Source organism: Eufriesea mexicana, unplaced genomic scaffold (assembly GCF_001483705.2).
Source record: "Eufriesea mexicana isolate 0111107269 unplaced genomic scaffold, ASM148370v2 scaffold1358, whole genome shotgun sequence".
Classification (NCBI taxonomy): Eukaryota; Metazoa; Arthropoda; class Insecta; order Hymenoptera; family Apidae; genus Eufriesea; species Eufriesea mexicana.
In genome coordinates, this window is record NW_016909491.1 from 237,226 (window position 1) to 251,373 (window position 14,148).

Sequence of the window (14,148 nt, forward strand, 5' to 3'; positions counted from 1 at the left end):
TGCAGGTTGACCCTGCTCCGACGATTCTCCTCCGCGTTCTCCATACTTCTCTCCGTCCCGTTCCGCTGGATCGCTGGGTTACGTCAGCGTTATTTTTAACCGAATAACACTCGGGAACCTACGACCTTCGCCTGGTTTGGGAGTGAAAGTACCCAGAGAACCTCTTCCGCGAGGTGTGCAGCCTGTCTTCGTATTTACCTTCATCTCCTACGAAACCGGCGCCGTGGTAACGCGATTATGCCACTCGCTACAGCGCGCCGGCATTCGTTCGCCAGGAAATCTCTCGGTCAATAAGATTATTTCCCTCCTCTCGAATTTATGCATCTCGGAAAGTTCAAAGACCCCTCTTCTCCGGCGAAAAGTTTACTGCTATCCCTGCCGCCTCGATTCCACGCGCGCCTACGTCGCCATTATTCCATCCTCGCGGACGCCGGTTAAACGCGAATTTTACGCAAGAGGTCGACTTAATAGAGCCGCAGGGGGGTATCGCCGGACCAACGACGCGATAATCTCCCGAGGAACAAGGTTCGCCATTGTGCTTCCTCCCCTACCATCGCCGGCGAAAAGATTGACTAATAGCTTGTCGTTACTCACCACGTCTTTACGCGTATCCGTCGTGAATTCGCTGATGACACGCTCCTCCACCACGTCGCGAACGTCCTGCACCGAGGTGAATCTGGACGACTGATCGATCACGTAAGACGACCGCTGGACCACGTCCACGTCCGTGGTGTCCTTCCGGTCCCGCACGTCCGACACGTCCAGGGTCACCACGGAGACTTTCGTGGTGTCGTCTCTTGGCACCACGGCACCCGGTTTCTCTACCTTAGCTTCGTCTCCAGTCGGAGACCTCGATCCTCTCCTTCCCTGATCCGTCGGTCTCTTCTCTCGATCAGCCGGCTGCTTCTTCTGATCTTGCGGTTTCTCGTACACGAACGAACCATCCCAAGTGGACGCACCTGGTTTGCTCGGTCTCGCAGACCTGTCTAGGGGACTTTTTTCCGGGGATCTTCTGTCGTCCACGGGTTCTTTCCTAGTGGCTGACTTGGGGGACTCTGGGGGAAATTGTCCTTTTTCGGTGAGACGCTTCTTGTCGTCGATGTCGCGAACCAGAGTCGTGGAGACCTTGGTCGAGTCGAAGACCTCGGAGTCCGAGACTAGGGTTCGCTCGAGCGTGGTCGAACTGACGAATTCGGAACTCTCCCTCGAGGTGTCCGACAGGGTGATCGATTTTTCCGTTATGTAAGTCGGTTGTTTGTCCTCTGGTAACATTCCAGCATCTGTCGGCGACGTCTGAGTCGGAGCTCGCTTATCCGGATGACGCGCTACGTCTGCCGGCTTTTCGACGGGTTTTTCGTACACGAACGAACCGTCCCAGGTCGAAGCACCGGGTTTCGTGGGTCGAACAGAGCTGTCGATCTTGCCGGGACTCTTGGCACGTTTCTCGGGTGACTCGGAGTCTTCCGCTTGCGGCTGATACCCTTTGCGGTCCAGTGGCTTCTTCTCGGGAGTCTTGGGCGGCTCCTCGATCCTCACGGACTTTTGCACGGTCGTCGGGACGCCGTCGCGGACGATCACCGTTTCCACGGAGCTCGTGGAGTAGTCCACGTTCGACGAGTCCGAGTAACTCTCGTGCGAAGTGGATTGCTCCATTACGAAGGAATTGCTGAACACTTCCGAGCTGCTGGATACTCGCTGAGCCGTGTCACGGATATCCAGGGTGGTATCGCTGACGTGCTTCCTCGATCTCGGCACGGGACTCTCTCTGGGCTCGGGTCGGATCTTATCGATCGATCTATCGCCGACGGACTCTCTGCTGGGCGGTCTCCTCGCCTCTGGCGATCTCTCCATGACGAACGTCCCGTCCCAGGTCGACGAACCGGGTTTGGTAACCCTGGCGTCTCTATCTTTCGGTGTCTTCTCGGGAGTCCCCGATCTGCTCGATGGACCATCCTGCCTTACCGGTTGCACGTCGTATACGATCGTCTCGTGCACGGAGGATAGGCTAGAGTCCCTGATATCCGTGAAACTCTGCTGACTGGACGAGTGCTCGACCACGTAGGACGCTGTCGAGATTTCCGCCTCGTTTATCGAATTGTCATCCGTGACGTCGCGGATGGCAATAGTGTCGGTCGTCCTTCGAGCGTCCGGTTTCCGCTGAGCATCAGGCGTTTGCGGTTTTTCATAGACGAAGCTGCCGTCCCACGTAGACTGACCAGGCTTGTAATTCTGCGTCGTCGTGTCTCGCCTTGCCGATTTCTCCGGACTCGTAGGTCGACGCGGGGACGCGCCATCTGCCAAGTCTTCTTCGTGTATGATTTCAGAGACCGAGGTCACCTTCTCGCTGGTCTTTCTCCTCTCGTCGCTGGAGCTCGCGTATTCCACGACGTAGGACGAGGAAACGGACTCCATGTTGGAGACGTTCTGCTCCTCCGTCACGTCTTGCACGTCCACGGAACCGTGTCTTCCGTCGCTGGTTCTCACTACCGTTTTCTCCACCGACGATCTCTTGCTGCCATCCTGCGGCTTCTCGTAAACGAACTGTCCGTTCCACGCGGATTCTCCTGGTCTCGCGACTCTCCGTGCCGGAGGAAATTTGTCGCCCGCGGTGTCCGTTTTGCCAACAGGTGTTCCATCCACGTAGTACTCCTCCCAGGCGTTTCTACGTTCCTCGGACACGAACCGCGAAGAATCCGTGCCACCCTGCATCACGTGGACCACGTTCGAGGATTTCTTCTCGTAGCTCCCATCCAAACTCTTTTCCTGGAAATCCGTCCTCTGCGTCGATTCCATCACGTTGTCTCCGCCAGGATGATAAAACACGGAGGCATCGGAAACGTTCCTCTTCCGTGGCTCTCGTGCCTTCTCGGTCACAAAGGTGCCGTCCCACGTGGACTCCCCGGGTTTCGTGTACCGGGTCGTTCCCTTCGGCTGCACTTCCGTCGTAACCTGCTTCTGTCCTCCGGCGAAATCGATCGCGTCCGTGGAAACGTGTTCGCGAGCGATCGAGGAGACGTTCCGATCGAAGCTCTCCAGGTTGCTCGAGGTACTTCGACCCTGGTCGATGACGATTTTCGACGTGGTCGAGGTGGACGACGAGCGCTGATCGATAACCGAACTCTGAAACTCAGAGACTTCAACGCTCGACGTGCTCTCCTGCATATTATCGGCGTTGATTTTTGAAACCAACCGATCCACTCTTGCCCTGTCAGGGCTGTCTCGGTCTGTTCGAGACGTCTCGACGTTCCTCGAGATATTCTTGTCTTTAGCCGATGGCGGACTTTCGCTAATAAACGTGCCATCCCACGTAGACTGTCCGGGCTTGTTGCACCGCGTGACAACTTCGCTAATTTTGTCCGCTTTTACGCTGCTCTTCGCGGTGCTTTCACTCACGGCGGTGCTAGAGGAAGAATCGAGGATGACCTTGTTAGTCGCGGTCTTGACGTCATCCGTATGTTTAACCCGACCTACGTCCGAGGGCACGACCGTGGTCTCGTTGTCGACGCTGCGACTCTGAGAGGCGGTCACTCTCCCATTGTCGTCTAGCTTCTCACCGGATTCGCGAATCTTCGTGCTATTCGCGATCGTTTGTCCGTCCTTGGTCTTCGCCTCGTACGTCTCCTTGCTGGCCTGTCTGCTCTCGTACGATTTCGACGAGGACTGCACTTTCGGAGTATGCTCCCCGTTCATGGTCCCGTTGGAGATCATGGTCTTGGACAGATGATCGTAGTGATCCTCCATCGACGACGACGTCTCCACTACCGTGGTAGACGACATGGATTTTTCAACAGTCTCCGCTCGCGACTCGCTGCGACTCTGCGTTTCGGATAACCTACTGACTCGTCCCAACGTCTCTCCACGCTGGTCATCCGTATATACCTCGACGTCCTTGATGTTCCGTGGACTGTCGCGCACGATTTTACCCTGTTTCACCGACTGCGTCTGTTCCTGCGCTATCAAGTCCTGAGAAGTTTTGCCCGTTCTGTACGTAGACGAGGTTTGACCCACGGTCTGCGGTGCAGACTCGATGACCTTGATCACGTTACCCTTCGAATCCATGATGACCTCGCGACTAGCGCTGGTCATCTCCATCACGCTGCTCCTAGACTCGCTCTCCATGGTCTGTCTCGCTTCCTCGACCACGCTCGTCGACGACACGACCTCGACCGTCTCGACGGTCGTCTTATCGGAGGAACTGGAGGAAGTCGTGGCGACTTCCTTCGCCGTCCCCTTGCTCTTTCCACTCGTCTTCTCGTGTACAGTCATTCCGACTCACTTTTGCGCTCGAGATCACGACCTCGTGCCGATCTCTCATGCGAATGCAACGCGCGAGGCTGCCCTCGGGATCCAAACTCGCGATTGTCGTCGCGCACTGAAACCGGCGAGATGGCAGCGAAACCGAAAACTACCGTAACGTTTACGGTGGGAAACACGCGACTCGTTAACCGGCGATCTCTCGAGCCGGACTGAAGCTTCACCACGACCTGCCCCGTTCGCAAACTCGTTCCTCTTCGTCCCTGAAGGCTCCTGTATATATACGTATATACCTGTATTCCGACGATTATACACACTCTTCGGCTTTCTCACTCTATCCCCGTTGCTCCGTTTCTCTCGATCTCTCTCGTGCGCGTGCTTGTACGCGTGCTCGTACGCGCGTGTAGTCTGTAACTCTCGGTGCAGAACGTTTCGAAGTGGTAAAACGCGGGAGAAAAGGTTCGTTTCGATGTTCTCGGTCCGGTACCGCGAGTCGATGTGGCATCGACGATGGCTCGCTGGGCCTAGTGACCACACGGTGCACCGTTGCTCTCCGTCGCTACCATTGCCTGGAGAACTGCCGATCCGGTCTCCCTACTTTTCTCTCGCGTGTCCCCCGGCGTGGGATGTTACCGCGTACTCGCTCGCTGGTGTGCGTGTACACGATCCTTCTACCCGATTCTTATTGTGCACCGTGCTCGTGTGGGTAGCCGAGATACTCTCTTCCTCTCTTCTTCTCCTCTTCTTCTTCTTCCCAAACCGGGTCGGCCGCGTCGTCCTCGTCCCTCTTTGCCCGCATCGTGTCTCCGTCTTGCCGATCCTCTTTAAGGACAATTCACCTCGAATCGCCTGTTTACCCTTTTTCTTCCGTTTCGCGTTTACCTCTTCGCTCTCCTCGCCCATTTTTTCCCTCTCTTTTTTCCTCGTACCGAGAAACGCCGAGCATACTCGCGCACACGTACGCTGGTCGACAGAGCACGCGCAAACACCGGTATCAGCGATATTGTATAACCATCTAGAACTACAGCGCGTGTTTGTCTGCGTTTCGCTCTGCTCAGGGCCGTTTATCCGTTGCGAATCGTCGGTTCCAGCTCTGGCTGATCGCGACGTTGCTTCTCGCCGCCGCCCATCGCAAGTTCACGATTATTATTACCACTCGATGCCGTAATATTCGCATCCCGACGAGAATAGAGGTTTCCCGCACTCGCATCATTCGCTGTACACCTGGCGCCACGAATGCGCTCGCTTAATCGCCGATTCATTCGCGCTACAAGTTCATCGCGGTTGCGTAACCACGTGACGGAATTTTCTGCGTTCAGTTTTGCACGGTAAACACGGCGAATACGGAAGCTTCTCTCGATTCCGAGTTCCATCGCTCGCTCGATCCTCGCGCGATCTTAGCAACGCGCGGGTCCCCGAAATTCGGCGTACAGGCGTGGAAACGCAAAGCCGGTAAACGCGCGCCTCTATTTTCACGCGCCGCGTTCCGCGCGTAAAAGCACGCACGGTTTTCTCTTTCACCCGCTCGCTGACGCGCGCATTACGCGAAACACGTACGGGAACGAACTCTCTTCGGACTTTACCGCGCTCGCGCGTACGTCCGCAGCTTCCTTCGCAGGGAAGAGTATCGCAGCCGATAGCACGCTCGCGTTTGCTCTGTCCGCTTTCCATCGTGGCAGATTACGTCGACGTACGCGCCACGCAGTACAGGTACAAATGCAATTTTCGCCGACACGCTCGCCTCTTTTCCACCATCGTTCATTCCACGCCCGAGTCTCTCTTTCTTTCTCTCTGGGTTCCCCTCGACGTTCGGAAAGAGTAGACGTCGTTTGCTCGTACGCTACCGATCGAACTTTCGATAAGTTGGAGAATAGAGTTCCGCACGGGAAGATTACCGCGGAAAGATTATAGTGGAAACTATAAGTATACGGTCCCTAAAACGCTCTAGCCCCGTTCCGAGGCGATCGTTTCGCGACAACGACCGGCTTTCCCTTCGAGTGAAATTTAATTACAGTTTCGGGGAGTCGTCGCTGATACACGGACAAATATTTCAACTTTCGATCTCGATGCTCCAGTTCCTCCGGCGCGAGGCTTTCGATTTTTCGAAATCGCGCGCCGAAACGGAGCCGGGGAGGCAGGGATCGCGGGTGGATTATCGGGGCGCGCGATGTTTTCGTGGCGAGCAGAAATAAGATCGGTGGCGAATACGAAATGAAGGCGTCTAGAGGAGAGAAGACGGGAGAAGGGGCACCGGCAAGGAACCGGTCCCTCGTGATGTCTCGATGTAAACCGGGCGATGACGTAGACCGCAGAGAACCGCGTCGAGCGGCGTCGAGCCGCGTCGTTCCCCTCGAGGTGTCGGACTGGCTCACCGATGGCCATTATTTTCGCGTGCGCTATCGCAGATATAGTGGCTGATTGCGCCGCCGCCGGTGTCGTTAACGAGCTGACAGAGCTGAAGGAATTATCGTTAGATCGTCCCCCTAGCGCTGAAATTTATCGCGCGGAATTGGCCTGCCCGCGGAGACTTATCGCCAGTGTCAATGCCACGTTTCCGGCAGCCCCGAAATTCTCCCGAGCATCCTTTCCCGACGTCCGCCACTGCTTCGCTCCCTATAATTTCCATCTCGACGTGTTCCAGCAGCACTCGTCGTTGCGCAACACCGTCATTTCCGCGTGCCTCGAGGCGACGTTGTAATATCGTCGATGAGCTTTCCTTTTCCATCATTCACCGATGCGTCGACGAAATGTCGCGCGAATCGCGGAACAATCTGCGCGACCTTGGCGCGGAAAAAATGCCGATGCTGACGATGACGATGATGCAAGAGGAAATGCGACGTTGAGCAGGAAGGATCAGGACTGGCGTAACTTCGCTTGCGCGCCGGTCGTGATCTAACTCCGCGATCTAGGCTGTCTCCGCCGCGCGCGATATATCGGCTCGGCGAGATCGGTAAGTTATCGATACTGGAATCGTAGGTAGCAGCGGTTACGATACGGAGGAAACGCGTTCGCGGACTTTTCCTTTCCACTCCGCGAAGCGTAAGTTACACGCGTCCGAACGCGAAAAGTTCGGAAAAGGCTATTTTTACGCGCTGTTCGAACGATCGGATGACTTGCCGCGAATGACGTTCGGAGAAAAGCCGCGAGCTCCTAATAAGGAAATATCGCGTGGTCGTTCCGCGAATCCATCATCGTCCGCGGCTGACCGGTGCACGCGGGGCTAGCCGAAAAATCGGGGACGCATACGATTGATCTCGATCTCCCGGCGATCGATTTCGGTTAAGGAGCGAAAGTACCACGCCCGTGCCGACGCGTTTCCCGTAAAAAGTGTGCTCGGGTCACGGCGTGGGCAGGAACCGTGCAAGCGCTGCTTGCGAGACCAACTTCGGTGCTCCGTATTTGGCGAATGCGTCGAAGTCCGTAGGCGAACCAGTAACCGGTCGACCGCGTCATCCGGGGACCAACGAGCGTACACATGCGATCCACCTCGTTCGGCATAGAAACGCCATTGAACGAACGTTTACGTGCTCCGATCCGTGCTTCGTCTTCGTCTTGGCGCAAGGTAAACGTTCCTGGAACTTCCGTCGAACCGTGACTCACTCGTCTCGAAACGTTGCTCATTCACACGCGATAATTGCCAGTTTTCTCTCTATTTTAATATCGCTGGGAACGGACAATCGCGATGACGCTAATTAAACCGGCTCGTTACGGACCCGCCACCGGATATCTACCCCGGGGACAGCGCGAAAATCCGGCTAAAGGGTAGAGTCGGGGAGCTCCGAGGTGGTCGCGAATTCTCGGCGAATTCGCACGATGCGTTCGCATCTGCTTTGGACGAAGGACACGATCGAATTCCGAGGCGCAGTTAAGCGGCCTTACGCGTGCATCACGGAGGATGTTACGAGGCGACGACGGATCGAGATCGATCGTTTCTCACGGGTGTCCGTCGATCTTTATGGTTAACAGGGTTAAGTATATATGAAGAAAAAGTCAGTCGCCTTGCGTAAATCAGGCTATCCTTTTCCACGTCCCTCTCGGGGGAATCGAAAGCTTGGCCAACATGAAAGACAGCCCTGGCTGGCTCCTTTTATAATGGATCATGCTATAATGAAGCACGGTACGGCGCCTTCTCTTATTAATTAACGTTAAAAGGGAAACTTTTGTAATTCCGCTTCTAAGACGAAGCGATGTAGCCTGACCTCTGCACAGACCCCTCTATCGTCCTCGAGATCTCGCGTATCGGCCCACACAAAATAACGCACTCGCGGATAATTAAAATACGCCCCCTGCAGTTCTTCCCGGAGAAAGAATTCAATTGCCTCCGCTCTCCGAATCTAATCTCGACTATCCCCCGCGCCCAACTGTCTGCCGCCTCTCCCGAGAGATGAATTTTCCTTCCCCGACAACGCACGCGTTCCGCAGCTTTCGTTATTCCTGCGACACGCTTCGAGCCTCTGCTCTCGTCAGCGTGGCGCAAAGCGAGACGAACGCACGGCCACGCGTGGTTTCCATCGGACGCGTTTCACGCGTGACATTGGCGCAAAGTCATCGAAGCTCGCGCAGCCCCGCGTCGTCGCGCGTAAATTCCGCGAGCACGGGGTGCTTCCCGGTACTCGATTATCGACCACTTGGTCCCGGGGAAATTATCGGTGGAACAGAGCGACCAGGTTCGATCGAAAGGAACCGGCGGAGAGCCGGAAAAGCCGAATTTTATCGACGAGACAAGCGAACAATGGAGCCCGGTATCGATGCGGCGAACAGTGGCGTGGAAAACGTGCAATAACGCGATCAACGAAGCCAAACGAAATTACGTTAAACCGAATGAAAAGACCGTTAAGCGGTTTAACCAGCGGCTTCGAGCGTGTAATGAAAAGTTGGACGGTAATTTCAACGACGAGCCGGGCATAAAAATCGCTCCGATCCCTGCGATTACGAATAAGGATCCCCGGAACGGGAACGCATCCGTGTATCTCGCTGATTTACGTTTAAAGGAAGCTTATAGTACGTCGAGGCAACGGGAGACGAAGAAAAGGAAAAGAAGAGGCGTCGTCTCTCGTTGCATCCGAGGCAAACGGTCCATAATCGGGCATACGAATTTCGCATCTCGAACCGGGCTGGTAGGGGGATGATACGAATGCATTTGCAGGCTGTGATGTCATGGCCTGTTTCGTTCGGCTTGCTCACGGGGTAGAGTCTCCGGGAACAATTCTTAATACAGCGATAAATATTCCAGAGTGTTCGTAAAACCCATCGAGATGTGTACGTACGTACGATGCTGGGCGTACGCGGGTAGACGAGAGATCGCGTTTCTCCGTATACGACCATGACACTAAATTACCGACTTATACAGTGGTTGTCAATCTGCATTTACAAGTAACATCGCTCCATATACGCGCGACGCGACGCAATTAATCATCTTTTTCGTGCGGCGCGTACTTGAGAAACTCGTCTGCCCAGACCCAATTCGAGGGCCTCGCGTGGCAAAGGGGGCCTGGAATTAGGACAGACGGCCGATGCAGGCGCGACGAAAGAAGTTAAAGAAAGAGCGAACGAATTGATCGAAAGGCGTGCATAACGCTGAATTGGCCTAACGCCTTGGCGTTATCGGGACAGCGTTGTTGGGGCAGATTTCGCTGTCATAAAGGTGACAGTCGGCTACGCTGGCACGGATATCAATGGAAATGTAATTACGTTCTTGATATTAACTCTGGCACGAATTGAATCGCGGTCGGGCTGGATGGGTGCCTGACAGCCGATACGATGCAATGCAATTTTGTCCGGTAGTAACGCGTAAGACGAGACCGCATGATACGGAAAATTGTCGGGACTATCGATGACCGCGTGCACAGCGGGCTAAAGGCCGTGCACGCACGAAACGGGGGGACGTCGGGAGCGAAAAACGAGGAGTCGATACGAGGCCCCTTTGTAATCAGCCGCGTGCCACGCACGCATCGCGGGGAATCATCGTGTTGACCGATGGATAATATTAACATTTTTCGGTAAGACGTTCGAAGACATAGCTGGCCTACATAACGCTTTGCGTGCGACCTTCTTTGCGTGGAATTTTATCGGGATCAACGGAATAACGGAGATCGGGCTTATGCAAGGATGTATCCGCGCGGCCGAATATACATGTATATCTCTCTAGCGCTGCAGATGCGGTTACCAGAGAGAGTATTGATGAAACAATAGAAGGTACATGAACGCGTACTGAAAGAACGGGCCATATCGCAATCCACATACGCCTGGAATGTAGTAAATGGTAGGAGTAAGCGCGGTGAAAATCAATCACAATTGTCGTATAAAGGTGCGCTTATAGCGGAGGTATACGAAACCGCGAATATGTAAGAAAATTGAATTACCGTTTAGAGGTTAACGCGATATTTTTCGGGCTTCTTCGCTTTCCTTCGGCGTATAATTAATTTCGTTAATCGTTATTGATCGCCGGTGCACCGAACGTTAAGGTCTTCAAAGGAATAGCGACGCTCGTGAGATAATCGGACCGTGTGCAGAGCCCCTGTAAAGCGGCAACCGTTATTACACCGCTGTCGGCGATACGCGAACCGTCGTCGTTAGGGCTACGAAAATTTTACGCATTTCCGGTGCGATATTCGAACCTTCGATGCACGAAAGTTATTTCTATTTACAGTCCAGCAAATGGCTACGCGAGGAAAACTATCTTGTAATTTGAGATTACAAATTTCGAGAAAAGGGAAGATCGTAGATATTGCGTTTTCTGGGAGACAGATCAAAGACAAGCTACGTCGGATTTTATGTACCACGTACAAAGACAGTCGTACTTTTATCGAGTCAAAGGGAGAAAAGAATTTATTCAACGTTCCTCGCTTGGAGCCCGGCCTTTTTCGTATTTCGCGTGTTTCGGATTAAGTAATTGAAAAGTTTTTAAATGAAAGGATGATCGCGAAGCTGGTATTAAATGTACGTTCAAATCTCTTATCGATATCTCTTCTTCCCTTTCGTTTCCAAATGTCAAAAATATTCTCGATAAATGTGAACAGCGAAATTTTGATTGACGTTTAAAAAATTAAACCAGCACTTACCTACGGTTATACCTTTCTAGCGGCGTTTCTACATAACGTATCGATCATTGGCTCGATGCGAGATGACAGTGGTTCCTCGATCACTGCCAAGCTGCGGTGTCGCTAATCGTTTGGAGGGATGCAATGAAACAACGCATTGTTTCCGACGAAACCGAACGAATGTTTGGCACACATTCGGTAACGGCTAGACGCCGTTGCACCGACGGCGGTTCGCACCTCACAGATACATCGCGACGTCTGACGTTCCCGCGCCCATTGGCGTCGAGGCAACGTCGTCATGACGACCGCGCATAACAACCTTTGCACACGCGCAATTCGTTTCCATTGCGTAGATTATACGCGGCAATATACGGACTACCGGAAATGATCGTTACAAAAACATTACTCACACAAACGAAGCATGGTAAGTGTATTTCGATTATTTTCACTATTTAACAACCTGCAGGGACGATATTTATAATTCGAATATAAATAACCGTTGGAGAATAACGGTTGAAATTTTGCAACTAAATTTTCCAAATAAAAACGCAGTAGATTTTGAAATCGTGATTAGACCTTATTTCGACGATAATTTGATAGACTCGTTTAACTATAATATGAAAAACAATGAAAACAATTATAAAGTAGTGCTACGTATAAAATTTTGCAATTCTTAATCAAAAAATAATTTATATTCAATTTCGGTCGTAAAGTCTTTAAAAATTAAGAACTTTAAAATTTGTATAATGTTTTGAGTTACAACATGTAACTTATACGAGGATCTGATAATTAATTCTCTTTAAACTTGTAAAACTAGAACAAGTTTACGCGAACCAAAACTTACAATGATGACAAATATATCTGTTTCTGCTAAAAAACAAATGTGTGCGTGCTCTCATTTGTTCATACGTCTAAGCAGTAGCGTAATATAACATCATTACCATTGTTTTCTTGCTCTATTTGTAAAAGCAAATCTATACAATCATACAATTATATGATGTATCGTACTGAACTAAAATTGCACTATCTGATACATTTATAAAGAAGTTACTAACACACCTGTTAACCCATTTCATGTTAGAATATAACAGAAAAGAATAGAAGTTAAAACTTTTTATAAAATCACCTAACCTGGGTTCAAAAATCATATATTTAATTTTTCTGAAGAATACGTCTTTACTCATAGAATACATGCAAATGCCAAAAGTACAAGGTCTAATAATATTGACAGTGTATTCTAAAGATAAATCTTGGCATGCAATCATATTATTTTCATTTCCTAATTTATGTTCATCTTTTCCCATTTGCTATGCACATTTCAATTTGTCACTATTAAATGTACGAATAAACTTTATTCTAAAACATTGTTACCAATTGGTAATTAAATTGAAAAAAATTTCTACAAAAATCTTGAAATTTCACTAAAATGTCTTTTATGAAATTAACAAATTGAATGAACAAAATTGATACATCGGTTCTATAAATATTGTTATATGGTAGTAAAAATCAGAGTAACATTGTCGAGTGAAACATTCGTAACAATATTAAAGAATTAAAATAATATAAGACTTGAATTGTTTTTAAAATTCCAATAGGTACAATAAAATATATGCTTTCAATTCGCTAAATTAAATGGATCTAATTAAAAAAATTTATGTATATATAATATACCTACTTATTGCAAATTTATTTTTATATATGTTTGACAATAAGATTTTTCAGTGCAGAGAAGAGTTTTTAATTTTTAAACCCCATTTTATTAATAATCATGACACTAATAAAAATTATTATATAAAATATATAACAAAAATATATTCAGTACTTCATTTTAACATTGGAATTACATGTAATGTAACAAAGTACTAATAGCTTGATACGCAGTAAGACCAAAACCAACAAAAAAGGCAATTGCTCTGTGAGGTTGCTTTGGAACAATAGCGTATACCAAAGTGTGACCAATTCTAGCAATCACGAAACTCCTGATTAAAAGTGAAGCTAACCATACAGAAGGTTCAGTAGTTAACCACAGAAATGTAACAATATACCATATAAGAATATTTTCTAAATCATTTAAATGTGCTCTACGTATGCGTTCAACGTCAGGATCATTGTAGATAACTTTTGCTCCTTTCATATGTGCGGTATCCTCATTGTTTGCAAATATCTGCAATAAAAAAAAGCATATATTTTTGTACAAGATACAGATGAAAATGTTTTTTATTGTATATTATAAAAAAAGACATACTAATTTCTTAAATCTGTAGCGTGCAGTCAATGGTGCCATAAAAACTAATTTTAAAGCAAGTACACTACCCCAAAATGCAAAAATTCTGAATAGTTCGGGGTTTAAAATAGACGCGTTTAATTTATCCATTGTGCAATTTGTAGATTGCAAACTTCTTCAGTGAAAATTAATTTGATAAACCACGTTGGTTAAACGGCACGTAGCAAATTGCGTTAAAACTTCCAACTATAAAAACTGTAATGCTGTGGTAATTCATGTATTCGTGATAAGCTGCTAAGAGCAGAGTGGGGATGAATCGAGAAAATTTAATATCATCGTGCATCGACAAGTTTCTATTTGGCTGTGTGATGCTGCTAAAAACAAGTTATGACTAAAGAATGATAAGGGTATTTTTTTGGAGTATTTTTTTATATTTGCTTTATTTTAATATTTACACCATTGTGCCTTTTTATTTTTTAATATTTATATAATACTATAATTTTTAATTAAATTCAAAAATATGATTTAACTAGATACATATTCATTAAGCATATAAGATATAATATAATGATTTCGCGTATATTTATTAATTATCAGTGCCTAGTGACTTCATGTTACTGCATTTTTGTC

The 14,148-nt window shown here is 49.3% G+C and overlaps 2 protein-coding genes across 3 annotated transcripts in view; both read right to left on the minus strand.

The window, feature by feature from the left end:
* Positions 1–5,482, minus strand: part of Sdb (SAXO downstream of blistered) — a 37,464-nt gene extending 31,982 nt beyond the window's left edge. Inside the window, exon 1 of one of the 2 annotated variants that reach the window (XM_017900875.1) lies at positions 595–5,482. In XM_017900875.1, the coding sequence (XP_017756364.1) occupies positions 595–4,266 (3,672 nt within the window). In that variant the 5' untranslated portion in view covers positions 4,267–5,482. The remainder of the gene's footprint in view (positions 1–594) is intronic. The other variant, XM_017900874.1, reaches the window with a different exon arrangement.
* Positions 5,483–13,049: 7,567 nt separating this feature from the next.
* Positions 13,050–13,884, minus strand: LOC108548104 (microsomal glutathione S-transferase 1). Its single transcript, XM_017900877.1, has 2 exons — positions 13,540–13,884; positions 13,050–13,458 (listed from the first exon to the last, which is right to left on the minus strand). Exons 1-2 carry the CDS (start codon positions 13,666–13,668, stop codon positions 13,135–13,137), a joined length of 453 nt encoding a protein of 150 aa, XP_017756366.1. The 5' UTR covers positions 13,669–13,884; the 3' UTR covers positions 13,050–13,134.
* Positions 13,885–14,148: the final 264 nt, after the last annotated feature.